This window comes from Petromyzon marinus, chromosome 62 (genome assembly GCF_048934315.1).
Source record: "Petromyzon marinus isolate PM22_M1 ecotype Great Lakes invasive population chromosome 62, UKy_Petmar_22M1.pri1.0, whole genome shotgun sequence".
In the NCBI taxonomy this organism is placed as follows: domain Eukaryota; kingdom Metazoa; phylum Chordata; class Hyperoartia; order Petromyzontiformes; family Petromyzontidae; genus Petromyzon; species Petromyzon marinus.
This window is the reverse complement of record NC_133728.1, coordinates 10,001,264-10,024,044: the sequence shown is the minus strand read 5'-3', so window position 1 is coordinate 10,024,044 and position 22,781 is coordinate 10,001,264. Positions and strand designations below refer to the sequence as shown.

At 45.9% G+C, this 22,781-nt stretch overlaps 1 protein-coding gene across 3 annotated transcripts; it reads right to left on the bottom strand.

Moving 5' to 3' along the window:
* Positions 1-1,329: 1,329 nt before the first annotated feature.
* LOC116955921 (uncharacterized) lies at positions 1,330-19,206 on the bottom strand. Of its 3 annotated transcripts, XM_076053735.1 has the most exons (6): positions 18,970-19,206; positions 14,912-15,033; positions 12,511-12,613; positions 9,943-10,119; positions 6,873-7,007; positions 1,330-2,910 (listed from the first exon to the last, which is right to left on the bottom strand). In XM_076053735.1, the coding sequence occupies exons 2-6, from the start codon at positions 15,014-15,016 to the stop codon at positions 2,072-2,074; spliced, it is 1,359 nt and encodes a 452-aa protein (XP_075909850.1). In that variant the 5' UTR covers positions 15,017-15,033; positions 18,970-19,206; the 3' UTR covers positions 1,330-2,071. The 3 variants fall into 3 exon arrangements, with proteins under 3 accessions (XP_075909850.1, XP_075909851.1, XP_075909852.1); XM_076053736.1 differs by lacking the exon at positions 14,912-15,033 and having other exon boundaries at positions 18,970-19,199; XM_076053737.1 differs by lacking the exons at positions 14,912-15,033; positions 18,970-19,206 and having other exon boundaries at positions 9,943-10,096; positions 12,511-12,749.
* Between the last annotated feature and the right edge of the window lie 3,575 nt (positions 19,207-22,781).

Here is a 22,781-nt window from a genome sequence, read left to right as displayed (position 1 = left end):
TTTCCAGTCCCTACCCCCGACATATATTGGGGGGCCCCAACACAGACTCATTACACAAAAAGTGCTTGTCACAAATGAAGAACAATACCTTGCTGATCTCGTCAAGGAGCATAAACCATCATGTGAACTCGGGTCATCCTTGCAGCAGCTTTTGTCTTGCCATCGAACGAGGATGGTTCCCACATCGCACCGTTCCAGAGGCGCTACTGCGGTCGTCTGGAACGCTCTTCCTTCTGATATTAGGAAGCCACTGGAGCTATGCATTTTAAAATCTAGATTGAAAACTCATTTCTTTAGAACTGCTTTTTGTGTTTAGTTTGTTTACCTTCCTCCACACCTCCAATTAGCACAGTTGGCTATGTACGGTGCGAACGGGTGCGAACGAAGTTTATTGTATTTACATTATGAGACCCTCTTTTCCAGTAGCAAGATATAGTAATAAGTTTTTACCCTTTTATCTGGCACCAAAACTGACACCTTTTATACAAGGGATCATGTTTGCAATAACTACAACACAAGCAGTCAAAATGCAAACAAAAAGAGACAACTCTGATAATGATATGCACTGTCCTTGAATTTGATTGGTCCACACCCGAGACGGCTTTTATTAGTGCATAGTCTCCACTGGTGTTGGACCAGATGACGCCAAAAGGCGTACAACTCAAAAACAGCACACTATCAGAGTATTGAGAGCTGTTTTTGAGTTGTATGCCTTTTGGCGTCATCTGGTCCAACACCAGTGGAGACTAGGCTCTAAGAAAAGCCGTCTCGGGTGTGGTCCAATCAATTTCAAGGACAGTGCATATTATCAGAGTTGTCTCTTTATGTTTGCATTTTGACTGCTTGTGTTGTGGTTATTGTAAACATGATCCCTTGTATAAAGGTGTCAGTTTTGGTGCCAGATAAAAGGGTAAAAACGTATTACTATATCTTGCTACTGGCAAAGAGAGTCTCATAATGTTAATGCTTAGCCCGAGCTCTCAATACTCTGATAGTGCGCTGCTTTTGAGTTGTACGCCTTTTGGCATCATCTGGCCCAACACCAGTGGAGACTAGGCTCTAAGAAAAGCCGTCTTGGGTGTGAACCAATCAATTTCAAGGACAGTGCATATCATTATCAGAGTTGTCTCTTTTTGTTTCCATTTTGACTGCTTGTGTTGTGGTTATTGCAAACATGATCCCTTGTATAAAGGTGTCAGTTTTGGTGCCAGATAAAAGGGTAAAAACGTATTACTATAAGTTTAACGTACAGGCATATAAGAGTTACCTGCACTCCAAGAGCAAGAACCATTACATTCTGAATACAGGTGTAAAGACAACTTAACACACTTTTCTTGAGATGGTTCTTTATTGAAGACACGTTCACTTGGAAAGGCGGAAATCCCACTGCAACAGCCCAGTCTCCCGCGCATCTCCATATATACGGACCAAGGCTAAACCCCCCTTCCCGAACCTTCTCGCTGACTCTGGACACTTGCTCCACCAGCAGATTTTACCGTCCTCTTTCGTCACCTGACCGCACTCCCTTATCGATCATTCCCGTAGCCACCAATCCCTTCGCACTCACAGCTGACACTCCTGTCATTACCTCCCACGGCCACTAGTCCACTCACACCACATGTAGGCTCGACTGTCATTACACAGGTTTGGTGCAGTGGTAGTGATTGTGCCTCATGTCCCGAGGTTCAATTCCCTGGCTTGCCCACATTTCTGTGGTGGAGTTTGTATTTTGTTTTACTGTTCCGCATAGGATTCCTTTGTGTTACAACATTTCCTCCCCATAGCTAGAAAATTATATAAGCGTAACAGCTATTGGATAAATATCCAGATGCAAAACAAATGACTTGCAAATGTACTCAATCAGGATGAGAAAAATCACTCCCTGTTATGAAAAAAACGGCAAGACCATCCCTCAAAAATATTGAGACTCAGTGAGGCTCTCCAGGGTAAAGACGCATAATAATAATAATAATAAACATACGTTATTTAAGAGTATATGATGGCGCAGGAGCAACGTATAAAAAAGCAATCACCATTGCTTTCAACGCCAACAAAAATTAAATTCAAAGTTTCATTCTTGGGCGTGCGTTACCGAATGTCTCTTTAGGGTGTAGATCCGTGAAAACTCCTTGCCGCACTCCTTGCAAACGTGCGGCTTCTCGCCCGTGTGTGTCCTCGTGTGCCTCTCCAAGTCTGAACATTGCGCAAATCCCTTGCCGCACTCCTTGCACACAAAGGGCCACTCGCCCGTGTGCGTTCTCGTGTGCCTGTCCAAATCGGACCGCTGTGCGAAGCCCTTGCCGCACTCCTTGCACACGTGCCGCCACTTGCCCGTGTGCGAGATGAAGTGCGCCTCTAAGTGGGCGCGTCTTGCAAAGCCCTTGCCGCACTCCTTGCACACGTACGGCTTCTCACCGGTGTGCGTCCTCGTGTGCGTCTCCAAGTCGGAGCGCTGCCTAAAGCCCTTCCCGCACTCCTTGCACACGTGCGGCCACTCGCCGGTGTGTGATATGGAGTGCGTTTCCAAATTGTAGCGATGCGCAAAGCCCTTGCCGCACTCCTTGCACAAGTGCGGCTTCTCACCGGTGTGTACTTTAGCGTGTTTCTCCAAGTCAAAGCGGGTTGCGAACCCCTTCCCACACTCGATGCACGCGTGTGGCCACTCTCCGGTGTGTATCCTGGAATGTTTTTTTAAGGTGTACCGCGTTGCAAATGCCTTCCCACACTCGTCGCACGTGTGCTTTCTCCCATCGGCGGTGACCGCCACGAGCAGGGTGGTGCCTCCGAGTGACTTCCCGCACTGCCTGCAGGATCGCGAGGTCTTGCTGGCACGTTCCGCTTTGTCTTTCATCGCGTCGACGCATCCTCCTCCCTTCGCGCATTCCTCGCACAGGAGTTCCATTTCCTTTGCTTCGTATGCCACACATGGTAAAAAATGCAAATGGGAGGGTTCGATTAACTGATGCGAGAAAAATAAGCAGCAGAAACAGCAACGGTAACACCTTAGGTTTGCATTTGTTTGTATATGGAGGTTATTAAGCTAATCTATAGCATCTTTGGAGGCTTGCTGGATCTCGGTGATATTTCCCATGAATCAGCGGTACGGGCAGTGTTGGATCATGTGATCCGAAGTCTGGCTCTGGTGACTCATTTCCTCTCCCCAGCCAATTCTGCGACTGCTACTCCCTGCCCCCCAGCTACGACCAGGCCTACCCCAACCTCCATCACTACCCCAACCTCTATCACTACCCCAAACACCATCACTACCGGAACACCCATCACTACCCCAAACCCCATCACTGCCCCAACCCCTATCACTACCCCAACCCCTATCACTAGCCCAAATCACTACCCCAACCGCTCCTTAACCACTCCCACCTGTCCTGCTGTCACCATAGCTACATCACCACTTTTAACAACCTCATCCTTCATGTCAACCACTATCATCTAATGTACAATTTTATAACTTAGGCACTGCCTTACCAAAACTTACTTCACCTGGAATGGTACTTTCTACAAACAAAATGAAGGTACACCCATGGGTTCCCCCTTATCTCCAGTGATAGCGAATGTTTTCATGAAGAAATTTGAAACTGATGCCATCCAGACATCCACCCTACGTCCTTCCTTGTGGAAGAGATATGTAGATGACGCTTTCGTCATTTGGCCACATGGCCTAACAGCATTGAATCAATTCCTCAACCACATAAATTCCATACACCCATCCATCAAATTCACCATTAAAGTGGAGAAGGATGGTGAGCTACCATTCTTGGATGTTTTGTTTGAGAAGAAGCGTGATGGCTCCTTAGAACATTCTGTCTACAGGAAAGCCACCCATACAGATTCCTATCTGAAACCTGAATCCCACCACCCGACACAGAAGATTTCCCTAATCAAAACCTTGCACCATAGAGCCCACTGCATTTCTGACCAACAGTGAGAGACAGAATAACAACAATCCAGAAAAACGCATGTCAAAAATGTTAAAAATTGATTTGCATTTTAATGAGGGAAATAAGTATTTGACCCCCTCTCAATAAGAAAGATTTCTGGCTCCCAGGTGTCTTTTATACAGGTAACGAGCTGAGATTAGAAGCACACTCTTAAAGGGAGTGCTCCTAATCTCAGCTTGTTACCTGTATAAAAGACACCTGTCCACAGAAGCAATCAATCAATCAGATTCCAAACTCTCCACCATGGCCAAGACCAAAGAGCTCTCCAAGGATGTCAGGGACAAGATTGTAGACCAACACAAGGCTGGAATGGGCTACAAGACCATTGCCAAGCAGCTTGGTGAGAAGGTGACAACAGTTGGTGCGATTATTCGCAAATGGAAGAAACACAAAAGAACTGTCAATCTCCCTCGGCCTGGGGCTCCATGCAAAATCTCACCTCCTGGAGTTGCAATGATCATGAGAACGGTGAGGAATCAGTCCAGAACTACACGGAAGGATCTTGTTAATGATCTCAAGGCAGCTGGGACCATAGTCACCAAGAAGACAATTGGTAACACACTACGCCGTGAAGGACTGAAATCCTGCAGCGCCCGCAAGGTCCCCCTGCTCAAGAAAGCACATATACATGCCCGTCTGAAGTTTGCCAATGAACATCTGAATGATTCAGAGGACAACTGGGTGAAAGTGTTGTGGTCAGATGAGACCAAAATGGAGCTCTTTGGCATCAACTCAACTCGCCGTGTTTGGAGGAGGAGGAATGCTGCCTATGACCCCAAGAACACCATCCCCACTGTCAAACATGGAGGTGGAAACATTATGCTTTGGGGGTGTTTTTCTGCTAAGGGGACAGGACAACTTCACCGCATCAAAGGGACGATGGATGGGGCCATGTACCGTCAAATCTTGGGTGAGAACCTCCTTCTCTCAGCCAGGGCATTGAAAATGGGTCGTGGATGGGTATTCCAGCATGACAATGACCCAAAACACACGGCCAAGGCAACTAAGGAGTAGCTCTAGAAGAAGCACATTAAGGTCCTGGAGTGGCCTAGCCAGTCTCCAGACCTTAATCCCATAGAAAATCTGTGGAGGGAGCTGAAGGTTCGAGTTGCCAAATGTCAGCCTCGAAACCTTAATGACTTGGAGAAGATCTGCAAAGAGGAGTGGGACAAAATCCCTCCTGAGATGTGTGCAAACCTGGTGGCCAACTACAATAAACGTCTGACCTCTGTGATTGCCAACAAGGGTTTTGCCACCAAGTACTAAGTCATATTTTGCAGAGGGGTTAAATACTTATTTCCCTCATTCAAATGCAAATCATCTTCTTTGGTTCTTTCGGTAAAGTCACGTAGAATGAGAATAAAATAATAAATTGATAAAATAAAATAACACAATAATATTCTCACGACGTTTCGGCCACAACACAAGCGGCCTTCATCAGGTGAAGGGACGAGACTGTCTGGTAGGACAGCGCTGGAGCGAAAAAGCCACGTTCAGATCACGACCTTTAAGCTGTGTGAGAGGAAACAAAGCGCCTTGACAAAGGAATTAGCATATAATTTAGCATTGAAATGGCTGAGTGATTAGCTTGTGACTTCTCATTCTACGTGACTTTACCGAAAGAACCAAAGAAGATGAATCATTGCAGTCACGAAAGCTTTAAATCGAAATTTAAAATGCAAATCAATTTATAACATTTTTGACATGCGTTTTTCTGGATTTTCTTGTTGTTATTCTCTCTCACTGTTCAAATAAACATACCATTAAAATTATAGACTGATCATTTCTTTGTCAGTGGGCAAATGTACAAAATCAGCAGGGGATCAAATACTTTTTTCCCTCACTGTAAACAAACAAGATCCAGGTCCGATTCAGTACAGTACACAAAATCCGTGATCTAATCCCATCTGTGAAGGATGTCATTCCTGACTTGCAATACCGTGGAGTCTACAAACGAAGTTGCATATGTGGTAATTGTTACATTGGGGAAACGAAAAGTCAGATCTGAAACACGGCAGAACTAATTCCTCAGCCGTTGCTGATCTTTGCTGTAACGCTGTGGGCTCCCATGATATTGTTTTCTCCGAGACCAAGGTGCTCTGCAAGCCGTCTAGCTACCATCAAAGATATGTTCATGAAGCCATCCAGATATATAAACATAGACATAACTTCAACCGAGAGGACGGATATAAATTGAGCAATCATTGGAAATATGTTATTAACCAAGTAAAATTTAACTGTTCATAGTTCCATCTTATTTACCGGGTATTAGTCTATTTTACCGAGTTAATTGCATCCTTGGCGTTTAGCAGTGCGGCTATGTTGCTTTAGATGTCATCATCTATCTTGGCAAGAATCATGTTGCCCTTACTCAGCGTCACTGCTGTACCTGCAGTGTACACACTCCTCTCACCCCCCCACCCTCCCCCTCTCCGACTTATTTAACTGCCCTAACCCTGGTCTCTCTCCCACTTCAGTAAAAAAAATTCCTTGCTGTGGTTGTCACACCTGATGGTGATTGCTTGTGTTGCAATCGAAACGTCGTGATTTATTTATTTCTATTTTATATTTCTAGTTATTTATTTATATTCATTTTTTCACCTAAGTGACTTTACCGAAAGAACCAAAGAGTATAATTTTATAGCTGCTGTAAAACACCTTGCAATACGGCACTGCTATATAAATCTACATAAGATAAGGGGACCGTATTTCTATCCCCTTTTCTGCAGTGTATTTAGGGCTGACCACTTTCCTGGGTTGGTCCAACCCCGGAAGTCCTTGTTCTTATAAATGATTTAGCTTCGTCACAAAAGGTTGTTTGAGAGCAGGGCTATCTAAATGGAGCGCACGAGGAATGAGCCTTAATTTTGCGGCCGTTCTTTGACACGACGCATCAGATCAAGGGTAGAGACTCGCCTTCAGCAATGTCCTCCTCCGACAGCTCCACCTCAATGAAATTCTGGTCCGACGTGTAGGCACGTCCGCAGGAATTCCCCATCTCCTCTGGCCTCTCACTGGTGTCTTCAACTTGAACCGTCGTTGACTCTAGACCTGTAATATATACACACACTTGTCTTTCACATGTAGAAATAGTTAAACGTAAATAAATGAGGCAGTTACAAATCCACCTGTTAAGAATGATAAACATTGTCCGAGATGAGCCCTTTGAGTCTTGGGTGTTAAAATAATAATCAATTAATCATACAATAAGTATTTATTTCCATAAGTAGATTTAAACCACCACAGATGCCATTTGGAAAGCCAAATTCAAGAGCACAAATTCGTTGCAAGTGTTTTGAATTCCTTTAACCGCCAGCTTGATTCTCGTTTTTTTTGTTCAGAGCTCATAAATGTGGATGTAAGCCTCTATTATAAGAGCTAATTGTGCCTGCAATTTAACTCTCTGAAAATCACGACAGCACTTGCATTAGCAACCATATTGATGCCATATTTGACCGAGCCTGAGCCTTGATCACTGATGAGTTCAGCGCGGTCACAGATGACTTCACATGACTATGGGTATTTAAAAAAGAAAATGGAATCTGTCCTATACCAGCTCTAAACATTCTCTATGAATGCCTGCCCTACGTGCTTGTAACTGTTGGTGGCAAGAGTGAAGCAGAAGGTAACACTGGTGCGCGAGACGAAGAAGAGCCGAGGTTAAATCCCAGGACTCGGGAACCTTTCTGTATGAAGTTTATACATTCTCCCACCTGTTCTTCAGAGTGTGCGAGTGTGTGCGAGTGTGTGTGAGTGTTTGTGTGTGTAGAGTTTGTGGGAAGCGGTAGTGTAACGGTTGGCACTCTACACTACAAACCTGGCGACCCGAGTTCGATTCCTGCTCACGGCCAACACCAGTAACGATTATCTAAGCTGGTCATAGGCCTCCCCTAGGTAGACTCAGCCTCAAATGAGTACCTGGTGCGGTGTGTAAACATAATCACTGGGGAGACAGAGGTTGCTGGGCGTGGTGTTGTGCCTCCCACCCCCTCGTGTGCTGTGGTGGTCTTCATAGGTGCTTGCTAACAGCACTTGCCTCAACAATCTGTTCAGGCTATATGGGGGATCTTTGTTTTTTTTGTGAAGTTTGTAAACTCTCCCCCCTGTTTTGCATGAGTTTCCTCCGGATTCTCCAGTTTTTGCACGTGACAAAGCAAAACCCACACAATGTAACTGGTATTGGCGAAAACATCCCAATGCTGAAAAATGTACCTGCAAATTACACAATTGAATCAGAATATGTATTTATACTGGAGGAATCCGATGAGCCATGAGGCTCTTTTTCACCGATGTCAAACTGAGATCACACACAGCAGCGGTAACAACATCATCCCCCCCTACTGTAGAACTTAGCAGAACCCTCCTGAAAAAGACTCTTGAGACTCAGCGAGGCTTTCCTGGGTAAACAAGCATAACAATAATAATATTAATAGGCTCTTTAGAGAGCATTCTTCCGAGCTTGTTGTTGCTAGGCCTCGTGCCTTGCCCTTCATCAGCGATACCCTGCCTTTGGAGATTGGCCATTTGCTGTATTCCAAAATGATGAAAAATAAGAATAGGTTTTACCCCTTCTGGCAATAAATCCGGGTGTTAAGATGTTCAAACACCAAATAGATAACTTTTACAAGGCATCAAGTCTGCATTAACCACACATACTTGTGACAAAACACGCAAACAAACATGTTCTGATAATATATGCGATGTTTTTTTTAACTGATTGAGACAAGGCCATGAACAAGACTGTCTCTGATGTAGGCCAATCAGTTTCAAAGACAATGCATATGAAAGAAGACTTTGGTCCTTTTCTTTGTCAACAAGGTAAGGTTTTTATTTCCGCGGCACGGGTCCACCACCTTCGTTCCTGCTCTCTCCCACAACACCCCGAACTCCGCCTCCCGCTCCCTCTTTTAAACTCTTCCTGGCTCCGCCCCTTGTCGCACTCCGTTTCCACCAATCCTCACCTCTTACCCTTTCCTGGCCTAACCGTCCCACCTGATGCTCACCCAACCTCCCAGCTCTTTTCCGTTTTGAACATCCCGGCCAATCCTCTTGCTCCCCGTGCCCCAACCAATCAGAGCGTGCGTGTTTGCTCCGCCCTTCTTAATTTCCCTAGTCCCAGGCATCATGTGGGACAATCGCTATACATACATTATTTGATTTGAAGCTTTCGTGACTGCAGGGATTACTCTTTGGTTCTTTCGGTAAAGTCACGTAGAAAATAATTAATTAATTGGATACGACGTTTCGATTGCAACACAAGCAACCGTCATCAGGTAGAACTAAATTTGAGAGAGAGACAAAACACAGACACGGAGACACACAGAGAGACACACAAGCAGAGTGTCTCTCTGTGTGTCTATGTTGTCTCTCTCTGCTTGTGTGTCTGTTTGTGTGTCTCCGTGTCTGTGTTTTGTCTCCCACTCAAATTTAGTTCAACCTGATGACAGTTGCTTGTGTTGCAATCGAAACGTCGCATTATATTATTTAATTCATTTTATTTCTACGTGACTTTACCGAAAGAACCAAAGAGTACATACAGTATTATCAGAGCATGTTTGTTTTTCATGTTTTGCCACAAGCATGTGTGCAGACTTGCAAAATGTATCTTATTTGGTGTTTGAACATCTTAACACGTCCTGTTTTGTTGACAGAAAGGGTAAACCCGATTTTTACTTTTCATAATTTTGTATACTGGCAAAAAGGTCGCATAGATATTGTTGTACTTTGCTTGCCATGTTTCTGTCGCTGCATCTTTCATTCCACGTCTATATAGAGGGCACCGAGGTACTTATACCGATGTCGCAAGGCCAATGTCGCTGGGATACAAATTAACACGTACGCGCTGTCCAGTCGGCGGGAAGAGTAGTGCAAGTTTTTGTGTGTTTGTGTGCGATTAGTGCAGTGCGCATTCGTTGCGAGTGGATCGTGTGTACCAGGTTGCACATTATGCAACGTTGGTCTGTGATGCGCTCAAACGGAGACTCACCTTGACCAGTGTCCTCCAACAACTCCACCTGGATGAATTCTTTTACATCATCCGCCCACACCTCCACCTTGGTGGTCAAGTTCAGCTGTGGAGTCGCCGGGCGTCCATCGTTGAAATCCGCTGTCCCCTCTGAATAATCGCTGCCTTCTTCAACCTTAACGATATTCAGATCTAGAGCTGTAATTTAGAAAACACACCACGGTCTTCGATGGGCAACTGTTGTATCACGTAAGAAGGCAGCCATGCTGGTTGGAGAGGGGCATTTCACCCGTTAATAATTGGAATTGTCAACGCGTTGCCATAGTTGGACTTGTGCTTTCAATTCCAGTAAAGAAGCAAATATGTATTTAAAAGCAGCACCGTTAAGCTAATGTGCTGGTCTGGACCGATTTTGTTGTTTTAGTTAATCTGAACAACGGCGACGATTTCACTGTAACCTCCAGCCTGTTCATCACAGTTGTTGTCGAGTGCTGTGCGGATGAACAAACGTGCCATTTTGTTACTGCTTCTGCACACCGGTGTGTTGGAGAGCAGTTCACATGTATCAGTTGCCAATTTTGGCAACTACCCTATGATGCTGGCTGTAACTACCATCAAAAAGGTCCGTAGCCAACTGTTAAATGTCTGTGTGGATCACTCTCCAACCACACCAGTGGGGTGCTGAAGCAGTAATAAGCTGGCTCGTTTATTCAACCACGTGATAGCATTATTAATTGGTTGTCTCAGGTGGTGGAGGGTGCACGACACGCATTTTTCTCAAGCGATCTGACCCAAAAATAGATTATGAATGACATCACGAGTTGCCGCGTAAATATTGTATCGGTTACAGCCCTGGTGTGTGTCAGCATTTTGCTTGTTGTGGGAATATATAAATATATATTTTTGATCAGTTATGACCTTGATGTGGGTCTGCACAAAGGGGGCCCCCGAATCAACAGATAAACAAGTAAAATATATATTTTTTCCTTCCAACAATTAACCATAAATGCCTATAAAACAGAGTTACAAGTGAAAACATTTTTCCGAAAAATACACACAGCGCAAAATCTAGTAGCCGCTACTGCTGATGTTTGTGACTGAACATCACCAGGGTTTTTTACTGACATGCGCATTAAAACCAAGACGCAGGATAACTTAATTGTGAGTATTGTTACATTTAAATGTTTAGTAATACTCTCACTGTGAGACTGTCTTCCTCTAAACCCCAATACACAGTGTAACTAAAATAATATAGTTAGAGCCTACATATTATTATACACGGGGGTTAAAAACCATCCGTAGCAATTTCAGTAAAAATTAGTCGGGAGAAAGGAGGAGGGCCCACATTTGGATCTTGGATAGCCCCCTCCCCTCCTGTGTTGAAATAGTTTGTTGCACCTCTGTGTCTGCCTGCATGTGTGCTTTCAAGTACCGTTACTCAAAAAGACACAAACTATTCAGAACAAAAAGGATCGTCTTCTTTTGATTTAAAGCTTTCGTGACTGCAGTAATTCATATTCTTAGTTTTTTCGGTAAAGTCACGTTGAAGAGAAACAACAAAATAACAAAATGATGACCGTTTGAGTTATGGTCGAAACGTCGTGATAATTTTTTTATTGTTTTTTATATATATTTTGTTATTTTGTTGTTTCTCTTCAACGTGACTTTACCGAAAAAACTAAGAATATGATCGTCTTCTTATTCAGGAAAAAAAAAAATCTTCGGTGTTTGAGCAAAATATAGTTCGACCCTACATGTCACTTTGCTTCTGCAATTCTATGACTGCATCTGGCAATGTGTCCGGGGAGCTGAATGTAAATGCTGAGGTCTGGTGACCACAAGAGGGCTTCTAGAGAATGTTTGCTTAGTTTTCCTACTCCTCCGTTGAAGGAGCGCAGACTAAAGTGATTTACGATGTGGTTCATAGTTTGAGTCGCATGACCACAGTAGCACTATGGCTTATCTTCAATATTTGTCTTTGATGTATAAAAAACTGAGGTTTTATTTGGGTTAAATGGTGTAAATATAAATGTGTCATTAAACCCACCACCACCGACACAACCAATTAGTAAGGTTTGTCACTTAAAAAAAAACATGCTAGTTATATTTACGTGGTATAACCCGAAAAAAAAACTCTCATGGATAATATTTGTCACGAAATTCTGTGTTAAACAAACTATATATATACTTTTTTATTTTACCAGGTAAGGCCCACTGAGATATATATAGACCACTTTTTCAGAAGCGACCTGTCCACAAATGGTAGCTCAACGAAGTGGTTTATCACGTGGAAATTTATAGCAGCCAAATACTCTAAACGTATGTTTTTAAATGTGGAGGGAAAAACCGGAGGACCCGGAGAAGAATGCATGTGACCACGGGGAGAACACGCAAACTCCAAAAATATATAGTAGGCGTCAGGGTCAGGATCGAACCCACAACCTCCTGTATACCAGGTGAGGTCGTTAACACCTTGCCACCATACCTGCAAATTACTCATTTAGGATCACAACTGCAGCAGCAGAAATTGTTCCTGCAATGATGATTCATATTTGACTATTGCCAAGGGCTTGAGAGTGGTATTCTCACCGGCAGCATCTTCGTATTTAACAGTGAAGTCAGGACACATCCCAGAGCTTGCAGTCTCTTCGTTTTCTTGTTTGATGACCCGACATTCCATATAAGAAGACATCTGGGGAACAAAAAACAGACATTCTAACATCTAATAAGATATATATACACACTCTTTGGTTCTATTGGGCAAAGTCACGTAGGTGAAAATAAAATAACAAAAAATCACGACGTTTCGGCCACAACACACGTGGCCTTCATCAGGTGAAGGGACGAGACTGTCTTGTGTCTCAAAACAGGTGTTGAGATGTTAAAACACCAAACTGAAACCTTTTACAAGGAATCATGTCTGCATTAACCACAATACTTGTGGTCAGAATGCAACCAAAAACACACTGATAATGTGCATTGTCTTTGAAACTGATTGGTCCACACGAGAGACAGCTTTCTTTTGAGCCTAGTTTCAAAACGGTGTTAGACCAGAGGACGCCAAAAGGCGCAGAGTGTAAGGCATGTCAGGGGAAGGATTCTCACCAAAAGGAAGGGGGAGTGGGACGGTGACAGGGGAAGGGGGAGGAGCAGGTGAGGGGATATGAGAGAGAACGGGTGGGAAAAAGAGGGAGAATTGGTGGGAACAGGATCGAGAAGGCTGGGGACGAGTGTGGACCGGAGGAAGCAATAAAAGACGAACCCCCTGCAACCTTGTGTCGGCTCTCCTTGACATCTGGTGGCAGCGGTGGGATCGACAATGGCTACAGGGAAGAACCTCCGCGGGAGAGAGCCAACAGAAGAGGAAGCAGGGGCCGGGGATCCTCCACGTCCATGGCAACAAGGGGGCCTGCTACCAGGATCAGCAGCAGGGTGCCCGGACCCCATGGAGGACCCCATGGAGGACCGCATGGTCCGCGTGGAGAAGGCACTCCAGGAGCTACTGCGTCGGCTCCCTATGGGGGGCCCCCTTGGCGCCGGGACCCCCTCTCCCACTCGTACTACGGGAGGAGGCGCCACGGGACCCGGAGGCTGACCAGCCAGCTGGGCATGAGCCGCAACCAGCCTCGTCACGCCAGCTACTGCCGCTTCCGCCAGGGCTAAACACCCAACGGGGGGAGCAGGTGGCAAGACGGGCGCGCCGGCTGGGGCCCGTCGAGAAATTCGTGGCCGAGGGAGGTGATTGGGAGGCGTTCGTCCGCCGATTCGAGGCTGCCTTCCACGCTCTCGAATGGTCGGCCGAAGAGGCGCTACGAGCGTCGCCATACATTCTAGATGACGATGCGCTCGCCTCTTATACCTCCCAATACAACGCTACAGGCAGTCTACGAGGCTTTGGGGGAGATCTACTGCCCAGCTGAGGGCGCCTTTAGACGGTTCCAGGACCGCCAGCGGGGGGCTAGAGAGTCCCCTTTAGCCTACAGGGGTGCGCTGCTCGTGTTGGCGAGGAGGGCTTTCCCTCGCCTGGCTGACGAGGCGCTCGAGAACCTCGTGGTCGAGCCCCTCATTGCCTACGCTTGCCGCGCCGGCATTGTAATGCCGGTGGTGACGCCGGAGAAACGTATCCCGCTGTGGGCCTCCCGGATCCTACAAGCCCATGAAGAGGTCATGGGCCAGGCACTACCCGTGGGCTATGTGGCTGGCGCGGCAGAGGACAGCAGCCGGGCAATAACCGCGGCGCTACCGGGACCAGCGACGCCAATCGCCGATCCTGCACCGTCGCCGCAGGCTGCCTATGTGGCAGCTGGGAACGGACCTCCAGCGTCTGAGCCGGAGCCATCGCTGCGGGAGGTCTACGCGGCGATCCGAGGACTGGCGGAGCAGAGAGACCAGGGGCGCGACCAGCCGCCGCGCCGCTGGCAGCCGCCTCTACGACACCGCGCCGAGCCACCCCGACGAAACACCCCGTGGGTCTACCACCATTGTGATTGAGAGGGGCATGTGGCGAGGGGGTGCCGCATGGAGCCGGAGACAGTCCACTCCACCTGGAACCCGCCGGGGCCAAACACCGACAGGAACCAGGTGAGTGACGCCGTCCCGTCCGGGCTCCACTGTCCTGGTCAGGGGCCGGGGATCGTGACGGGGCCGGGGATCGTGACGGGGCCGGGGACCGCGACGAGGACAGTGATCATGACGGGGCCGGGGATCGCGACGGGGCCGGGGACCGCGACGAGGACAGTGATCATGACGGGGCCGGGGATCGCGACGGGGCCGGGGACCGCGACGAGGACAGTGATCATGACGGGGCCGGGGACCGTGACAGGGCCGGGGATCGCGACGGGGCCGGGGACCGCGACGGGGACCGCGACGGGGACAGTGATCATGACGGGGCCGGGGACCGCGACGGGGCCGGGGACCGCGACGGGGACCATGACGGGGCCGGGGACCGCGACAGGGACGGAGGCCGCGACGGGGATGGAAATCGAGTCACGGGCGGACGTGACGTCGCGGATGGAAGTGGCGTCGCGGTCGAGGGTGACGTCACGGCCGGAAGTGGCCTCGTGGCAGGAAGTGACGTCGCGGCCGGGGATGGCATCACGGCCTGGGGCAGCTCTGTTCAACGTGCCAGTGAACATTATTATCGAACACCACGCAGAATAAAACACGTGACCGAATTAATGATTAATTATGTTAATGTTCAAGGAAGCCAATCAGCGTCAAAAGGGCGGTACTAATATGGGCTTTTTCGATCCACAAATCGTCTTTTTAGACCCAGAAAAGCACGCCGCAGGAATCACTGTAGAGATTAGAAAAATATTTGAGCATGGGTCAAGCATAGATCAAGATTGGTATCGTGAAAAATCCGTCGATTCCCGTTTAATCGAGCATTGAATCGTTTAAAAAAAAACTTCATTTCCGTTCCGGGATTCCTTATATGGGCAAAGCCATGGCCCCCGTTACTCTATAGATGGGCCTTAATAATTAAAATAATTTATCAATCACTCCCAAGAGGCAGCGAACTGTTGACTTTAAGGACGGCGCAACAAAGTCCGAGTGACCAGAGTATAGCATTACCGCGTCTTGGACAGATAATTGATTCATTGCTATTGATTATTCCGACTTAACGACGTCCCACCGGCGGATCATCAAGTAAACGCAGCTGTAAAACACAGTACATAAAATCCGTGATCTGGTTCCATCTGTAAAAGATCCTGTTCCAGACATACAGCACCCGGGCGTTTACAAACTAAAGTGCCTCTGTGGTAGTAGCTACATTGGAGAAACCAAACGACATATCTCGGACCGCATCCGCGAACATAAAGCAGACTTGAAACACGGTAGAACAAACTCCTCTGCCGTGGCAGATCACTGTTATAATTCAGTGGGCTCACATGACATTGACTTCTCCAAGACGGAGGTTCTTTGCAAACCAACCGGCTACCATGAGATATTCGTTCATGAGGCCATCCACATATACAAGCAGAGAGACCATTTCAACCGAGAAGGTGGATTCTGGCTTAGTAACCATTGGAAAGATGATTTAAACCATACTGTATGATAGTTGAGTTGTTGCAGCCCCTTTTGGCGTCCTTGTACGAGGTGCCTCTGTGGATGTGTAGGCTTTGACTTTAACATAGCTATTTCGTTGACCAGTCACAAGCTAATCCCTCAGCTATTTCAATGCTAAATTCTCCTGTTTGATTTGTACTAGGTGCCTCTGTGGATGTGTAGGCTTTGACTTTAACATAGCTATTTCTGCGCCCAGTCACAAGCTAATCCCTCAGCTATTTCAATGATAAATTCTCCTGTTTGATATGTAAACCCCTTTGTCAAGGTGCCTCACTTCTCTCAACCAGCTTAAAAGACGCTACGAATCTTAGCAGCGTTCATTAAAGCTCTGTCGTCCCGACAGTTTTATTCCTTCACCTGAAGAAGGCTACTTGGGTTGTGGCCGAAACGTCGTGAGAATTTAATTGTTTTATTTTATTATTTTATTCTCATTCTATGTGACTTTACCGAAAGAACCAAAGAAGATGAATCCTTGCAGTCACGAAAACTTTAAATCGAAATGTGAAACACATCTTAGAATATGCTGTGGCTTATGTTAATTTGGGGGTGGCGTACGCTAATTGTGTTTCGAGTATGCTAATTATGCGATGGAGCATGCCGATTCGGCGGTGCCATAAGAGAATGAATGTCTCTCTGTATATCTATGTCTCTCTGTATCTGTTTATTCCTGTGTCTCTGCCTCTTATCTCTCCGTATCTACAACTGCATCACTGGCTGTGTCTCTATCTCCATACAGCTCTTATCTCTCGATCTCTCGTCTCCGTGTCTCTCTAGTAGCGCTGCTACGGCCTCATTAGCTTCGTAACAACACCTCCAGTCAATCCATGCACAGCTGTCTCTCTATGATCTCTCTGTGTTGTCTGTGTTCTTGTCTTTGTGTATGTTTGTCTGTATCTGTGGCTATGTCTTATCTGTGCATCCTCGTCTCTCTCCGTCTCACTGTTCCTGTCCCTCTGTATGAATATCTACGTATCTCTGTACGTTTCTGTATTACATCTGTATTAGTGTGATGATGTCTCTGTGTGTCTCTGTACGTGTCTGTGTGTACTGTTTGTCTGTGTCCCTGTACGCGTCTGTGTATTACTGTTTGTCTCTGTGTTTCTGTACGTGCCTGTATTACTGTCTCTCTCTGTGTGTCTCTGTATGTGTCTGTGTGTGTTTCTGTACGTGTCTGTGTCTTACTGTCTCTCTATGTGTGTCTCTGTACGTGTCTGTGTGTGTTACTGTATCTCTTTGTGTCTCTGTACGTGTCTGTGTGTTACTGTGTCTCTGTGTGTGTTACTGTGTCTCTGCACGTGTCTGTGTGTTACTGTGTCTCTGCACGTGTCTGTGTGTGTTACTGTCTCTGTACGTGTCTGTGTATTACTGTTTGTCTCTGTGTTTCTGTACGTGTCTGTGTGTATTACTGTCTCTCTCTGTGTCTCTGTCTCTGTACGTGTATGTGTATTACTGTCTCTGTACGTGTCTGTGTGTCTCTGTACGTGTCTGTGTGTGTTACTGTGTCTCTCTGTGTGTCTCTGTACGTGTCTGTGTGTGTCTCTGTACGTGTCTGTGTGTCTCTGTACGTGTCTGTGTGTTACTGTGTCTCTGTACGTGTCTGTGTGTGTCTCTGTACGTGTCTGTGTGTCTCTGTACGTGTCTGTGTGTTACTGTGTCTCTGTACGTGTGTGTGTGTCTCTGTACGTGTCTGTGTGTTACTGTGTCTCTGTACGTGTCTGTATGTGTCTCTGTACGTGTCTGTGTGTGTTACTGTGTCTCTGTAAGTGTCTGTGTGTATTACTGTGTCTCTGTACGTGTCTGCGTGTGTCGATGCCTCTGTACGTGTCTGCGTGTATTGCTGTGTGTTAATGTGCCTCTGTACGTGTCTGTGTGTGTTACTGTGTCTCTCTGTGTCTCCGTACGTGTCTTTGTGTCTGTCTCTGTACGTGTCTGTGTGTTACTGTCTCTCTGTATGTCTCTGTGTGTGTCTCTGTACGTGTCTGTGTGTGTCTCTGTACGTGTCTGTGTGTGTTACTGTGTCTCTGTACGTATCTGTGTGTCTCTGTCTCTGTACGTGTCTGTGTGTGTGTTACTGTGTCTCTGTGTGTGTCTGTGTGTGTCTGTGTGTGTTATTGTGTCTCTGTGTGTCTCTGTGTGTGTCTGTATGTGTTACTGTCTCTGTGTGTCTGTGTGTCTCTGTGTGTCTGTGTGTTATTGTGTCTCTGTGTGTCTCTGTGTGTGTCTGTGTGTGTTACTGTCTGTGTGTGTCTGTGTGTGTTACTGTGTCTCTGTACGTGGCTGTGTGTGTTACTGTGTCTCTGTACGTGTCTGTGTGTTACTGTGTCTCTGTACGTGTCTGTGTGTCTCTGTACGTGTCTGTGTCTCTGTACGTGTCTGTGTGTTACTGTGTCTCTGTACGTGTCTGTGTGTGTTACTATGTCTCTGTGTGTGTCTGTTTGTGTTACTGTCTCTGTGTATGTCTCTGTGTGTCTCTGTGTGTGTCTGTGTGTGTCTGTGTGTGTTATTGTGTCTGTGTGTCTCTGTGTGTGTCTGTGTGTGTTACTGTCTCTGTGTGTCTGTGTGTCTCTGTGTGTCTGTGTGTTATTGTGTCTCTGTGTGTCTCTGTGTGTGTCTGTGTGTGTTACTGTCTCTGTGTGTCTGTGTGTGTTACTGTCTGCGTGTGTGTGTCTCTGTGTGTGTCTGTGTCTCTGTGTGTCTGTGTGTGTTACTGTCTCTGTGTGTTATTGTGTGTCTCTGTGTGTCTCTGTGTGTGTCTGTGTGTGTTATTTTGTCTCTGTGTGTGTCTGTGTGTCTCTGTGTGTTACTGTGTGTGTTATTGTGTTTGTGTGTCTCTGTGTGTGTCTGTGTGTGTTACTGTCTCTGTGTGTCTCTGTGTGTGTCTGTGTGTTATTGTGTTTGTCTCTCTCCCTACGACGTCTCCCCGGACACTGCGAGTCGGCCTCGAGTCGGCGCCGTGTCCGCGTGCCCCACTCGGCTCACCGTGGACGCAGAGACGGGCAACACGCGACTGACGCTCCGCTCGGCCGTGTCTCTGTCCCCGCTCTCCGTGTCTCTGTCCCCGCTCTCCGTGTCTCTGTCCCCGCTCTCCGTGTCTCCGTGTCCTCCCCCGTGTCTGCAACAGGCGAGGCTGCTGTCTGTCTGTCTGCGAGTGGACCTCCACCCCCTCTCGCCCTATTCACTGCCCAGCAAGCGACAAGATGCAGCGACAACGTTCGCCTAATCTAAGCGACACGATGCAGCGTAAGGTGCTTGATGCGACAGCGCAATGTGGAGTTGCAGGTAGTCCTCGACTTACGATGGAGATAGCGTTACGACGACCCCATCGTAAGTCAAAAATATCGTAAGTCGAAGATGGCCTAGCCTACCCAGGAGTCTTAAAGAATGGTGATAATTGAGCAAAACAGAGCAATTTACAGTACCGTACTGTATAAACTATATACTGTATACTCAGTCACGTAGGGAAAATAAAATAAAAAGAAAACTAAATTAAATCACGACGTTTCGGAGGCAACACAAGCTTCCGTCTTCAGGTGGAGCAGTCACAGCAGAATATCTGTGTCAAGTGGACAGCTCTGAGACAGCCGGGATTATATATATACAGGTTAAGGGGGGGGAGGGCTGAGTTAAGCCGCCTTTTGTTATGCTGCAGGGGGTTTCGGGGGAAACGATACACATGTACACACAACCCACTGAAAGCAATGGAGATGGCTGTACAATTATAAGGCAGCCAAAGTTTGACATACATCCCACTGAAAGCAATGGAAATGGCTGTACAATTATAAGGCAGCTAAAGCTTGACATACATACCACTGAAAGCAATGGAATGGCTGTACAATAAAGCAGCTAAAGTTTGACATAGAACCCACTGAAAGCAATGGACATGGCTGTACAATTATAAGGCAGCCAAAGTTTGACATACATCCCACTGAAAGCAATGGAAATGGCTGTACAATTATAAGGCAGCCAAACTTTGACATACAACTCACTGAAAGCAATGGAAATGTCTGTACAATTATAAGGCAGCCAAACTTTGACATACAACTCACTGAAAGCAATGGAAATGTCTGTACAATTATAAGGCAGCTAAAGTTTGACAAACAACTCACTGAAAGCAATGGAGATGGCTGTACAATTATAAGGCAGCTAAAGTTTGACATGAAATTATGAGACCTCCTTTGCCAGAAACAAGATATAGGAATAGGTTCTACCCTTTTAACTGGCACAAAAACTGACACTTTTTTCAAGGCATCATGTTTGCAATAACCACAACACAAGCAGTCAAAATGCAAACAAAAAAGACAACTCTGATAATAATATGCACTGTCCTTGAATTTGATTGGTCCACACCCGAGACAGCTTTTCTTAGAGCCTAGTCTCCATTGGTGTTGGACCAGAAGACGCCAAAAGGCGTACAACTCAAAAACAGCGCACTATCAGAGTATTGAGGGCTCGGGGTGAGCATTTACATTATGAGACTTCCTTTGCCAGAAACAAGATATAGGAATAGGTTGACATACAACTCACTGAAAGCAATGGAAATGGCTGTACAATTATAAGGCAGCCAAAGTTTGACATGCAACTCACTGAAAGTAATGGAAATGGCTGTACAATTATAAGGCAGCTAAAGTTTGACACACATCCCACTGAAAGCAATGGAAATGGCTGTACAATTAAAAAGCAGCTACAGTTTGACATACATCCCACTGAAAGCAATGGGAATGGCTGTACAATTATAAGGCAGCTAAAGTTTGACATACAACCCACTGAAAGCAATGGAAATGGCTGTACAATTATAAGGCAGCTAAAGTTTGACATGCAACCCAATGAGAGTAATGGAAATGGCTGTACAATTCTAAGGCAGCTAACGTTTGACTTGGTTTATGACATATTTCCAATGGTTGCTCAATTTGAAACCATCCTCTCAGTTGAAGCTGTGTCTATGTTTGTATATCTGGGATGGCTTCATGAACAAACCTTTGGTAATAACCGGGAGGTTTGCATAGTACTTTGGTATCGGAGAAGACAATGTCATGAGAACCCGCTGTGTTGAGACAATGATCAGCCACGGCCGAAGAAATAGTTCTGCCGTGTTTCAAATCTGATTTGTGCTCACGGATTCGGTCAGAAATATATCGTTTCGTCTCCCCAATATAGCAGTCACCACAGGTACAACTCAATGTGTAAACACCGGGGTACTGTAAGTCAGGAATGACATCCTTCACGGATGGGATCAGATAACGAATTTTGTGTACTGTATTGAACCGGACCTGGATCTTGTATTTGTTTAGAATTTTGGAAATATTTTTGGTAACGCCTGCTATGTATGGTACCATGATGATTTTGATCGGAGTATCAGGTGGTTGTTTCTGTATGGTGGGAGAAACAGCTTGGTGGATAGTACGGTCAGAGTATCCATTCATTTTGAGGGCCAGATGTACATGTTTTAATTCACTGACCAGGTGGTGTTGGTCAGAAATGCAATGAGCCCTATGGTATAATGTTTTGATGAGAGAATTCTTTTGAGTCGGGTGGTGGTGGGAATCAGGCTTCAAGTAGGAGTCTGTGTGGGTGGACTTCCTGTAAACAGAATGTCCCAAGGAGCCTTCGGTCCTCCTCTCAAACAGAACATCCAAGAATGGCAGCTTGCCATCTTTCTCCACTTCCATGGTGAATTTGATGGATGGGTGTCTGGAATTGATGTGGTCTAGGAAATGGTTCAATGCTGGGAGGCCATGTGGCCAGATGACGAAAGTGTCATCCACATATCTCTTCCACAGGGAAGGGCGAAGGGTGGATGTCTGGATGGCGTCTGATTCAAATTTCTCCATGAAAACATTGGCTATCACTGGTGACAAGGGGGAGCCCATAGGGGTACCCTCATTTTGTTTGTAGAAGGTACCATTCCAGGTAAAGTAAGTGTTGGTGAGGCAATGCCTAATATACTGTATGTATTTATTAATTAAAATACTGTATTGTACAGTAAATGTAAAGTAAAAATCAAGGTAAATTCTTAGCCTACCTATATGAACTGCAATTTAATAGAAAGTTTTTTCAGGAAACAATCCTTTCTGCTATAAAAAAAAACTTTTAACATGCATTGAACGTATCGTAACGTATCATATTGTACTGTACTCACCAAGATGCTGTCCGTCGTCTGCATACTTGAACGATGTTAGGTTGTTGATCGAAATATCGTAACCCGGGTACTACCTGTATATAGCGTCTAAATGCGATTACATTTCATGCCGCTGTACAGAAAGAGTCCATGGGCTAGATAGGGCTACCACGCCACACCCCTGGGTCTCTCCATCAATTTGGCATTTGTTGAATGCTTTTGAGTATGACAAACAAGAATGCATATGTTAACAATGCAAATGTTTAAATGTATTTGCTCTGCTGCTGGCCATCTGTGAAAAAGAGCTTCACAGCTCATCGGATTTCTCTTGTATTAATACAGTTTTGAGTCTAAAAAAAATTCCAATTCTGCTCGCTTAATAATTCAGATAACCCCGAGCGGCCTATTTTGAGCACACAATGGAGCACATTGTGGGATGTGGTGCTATTGTCCCGACTGGAATAATTTGTTGAAGCCAATTCTAGATTTGAAGCTTTCGTGACTGCAAGGATTCATACTCTTTGTTTTTTTTCGGTAAAGTCATGTAGGTAAAATAAAATAAATGAAAACAACTAAATGAAATCACGACGTTTCGGAGGCAACACAAGATTCCGTCTTCAGGTGGAAACCATCACAGCAAAATTGCTGTATCAAGTGAAGAGAGCTCTAAGAGACC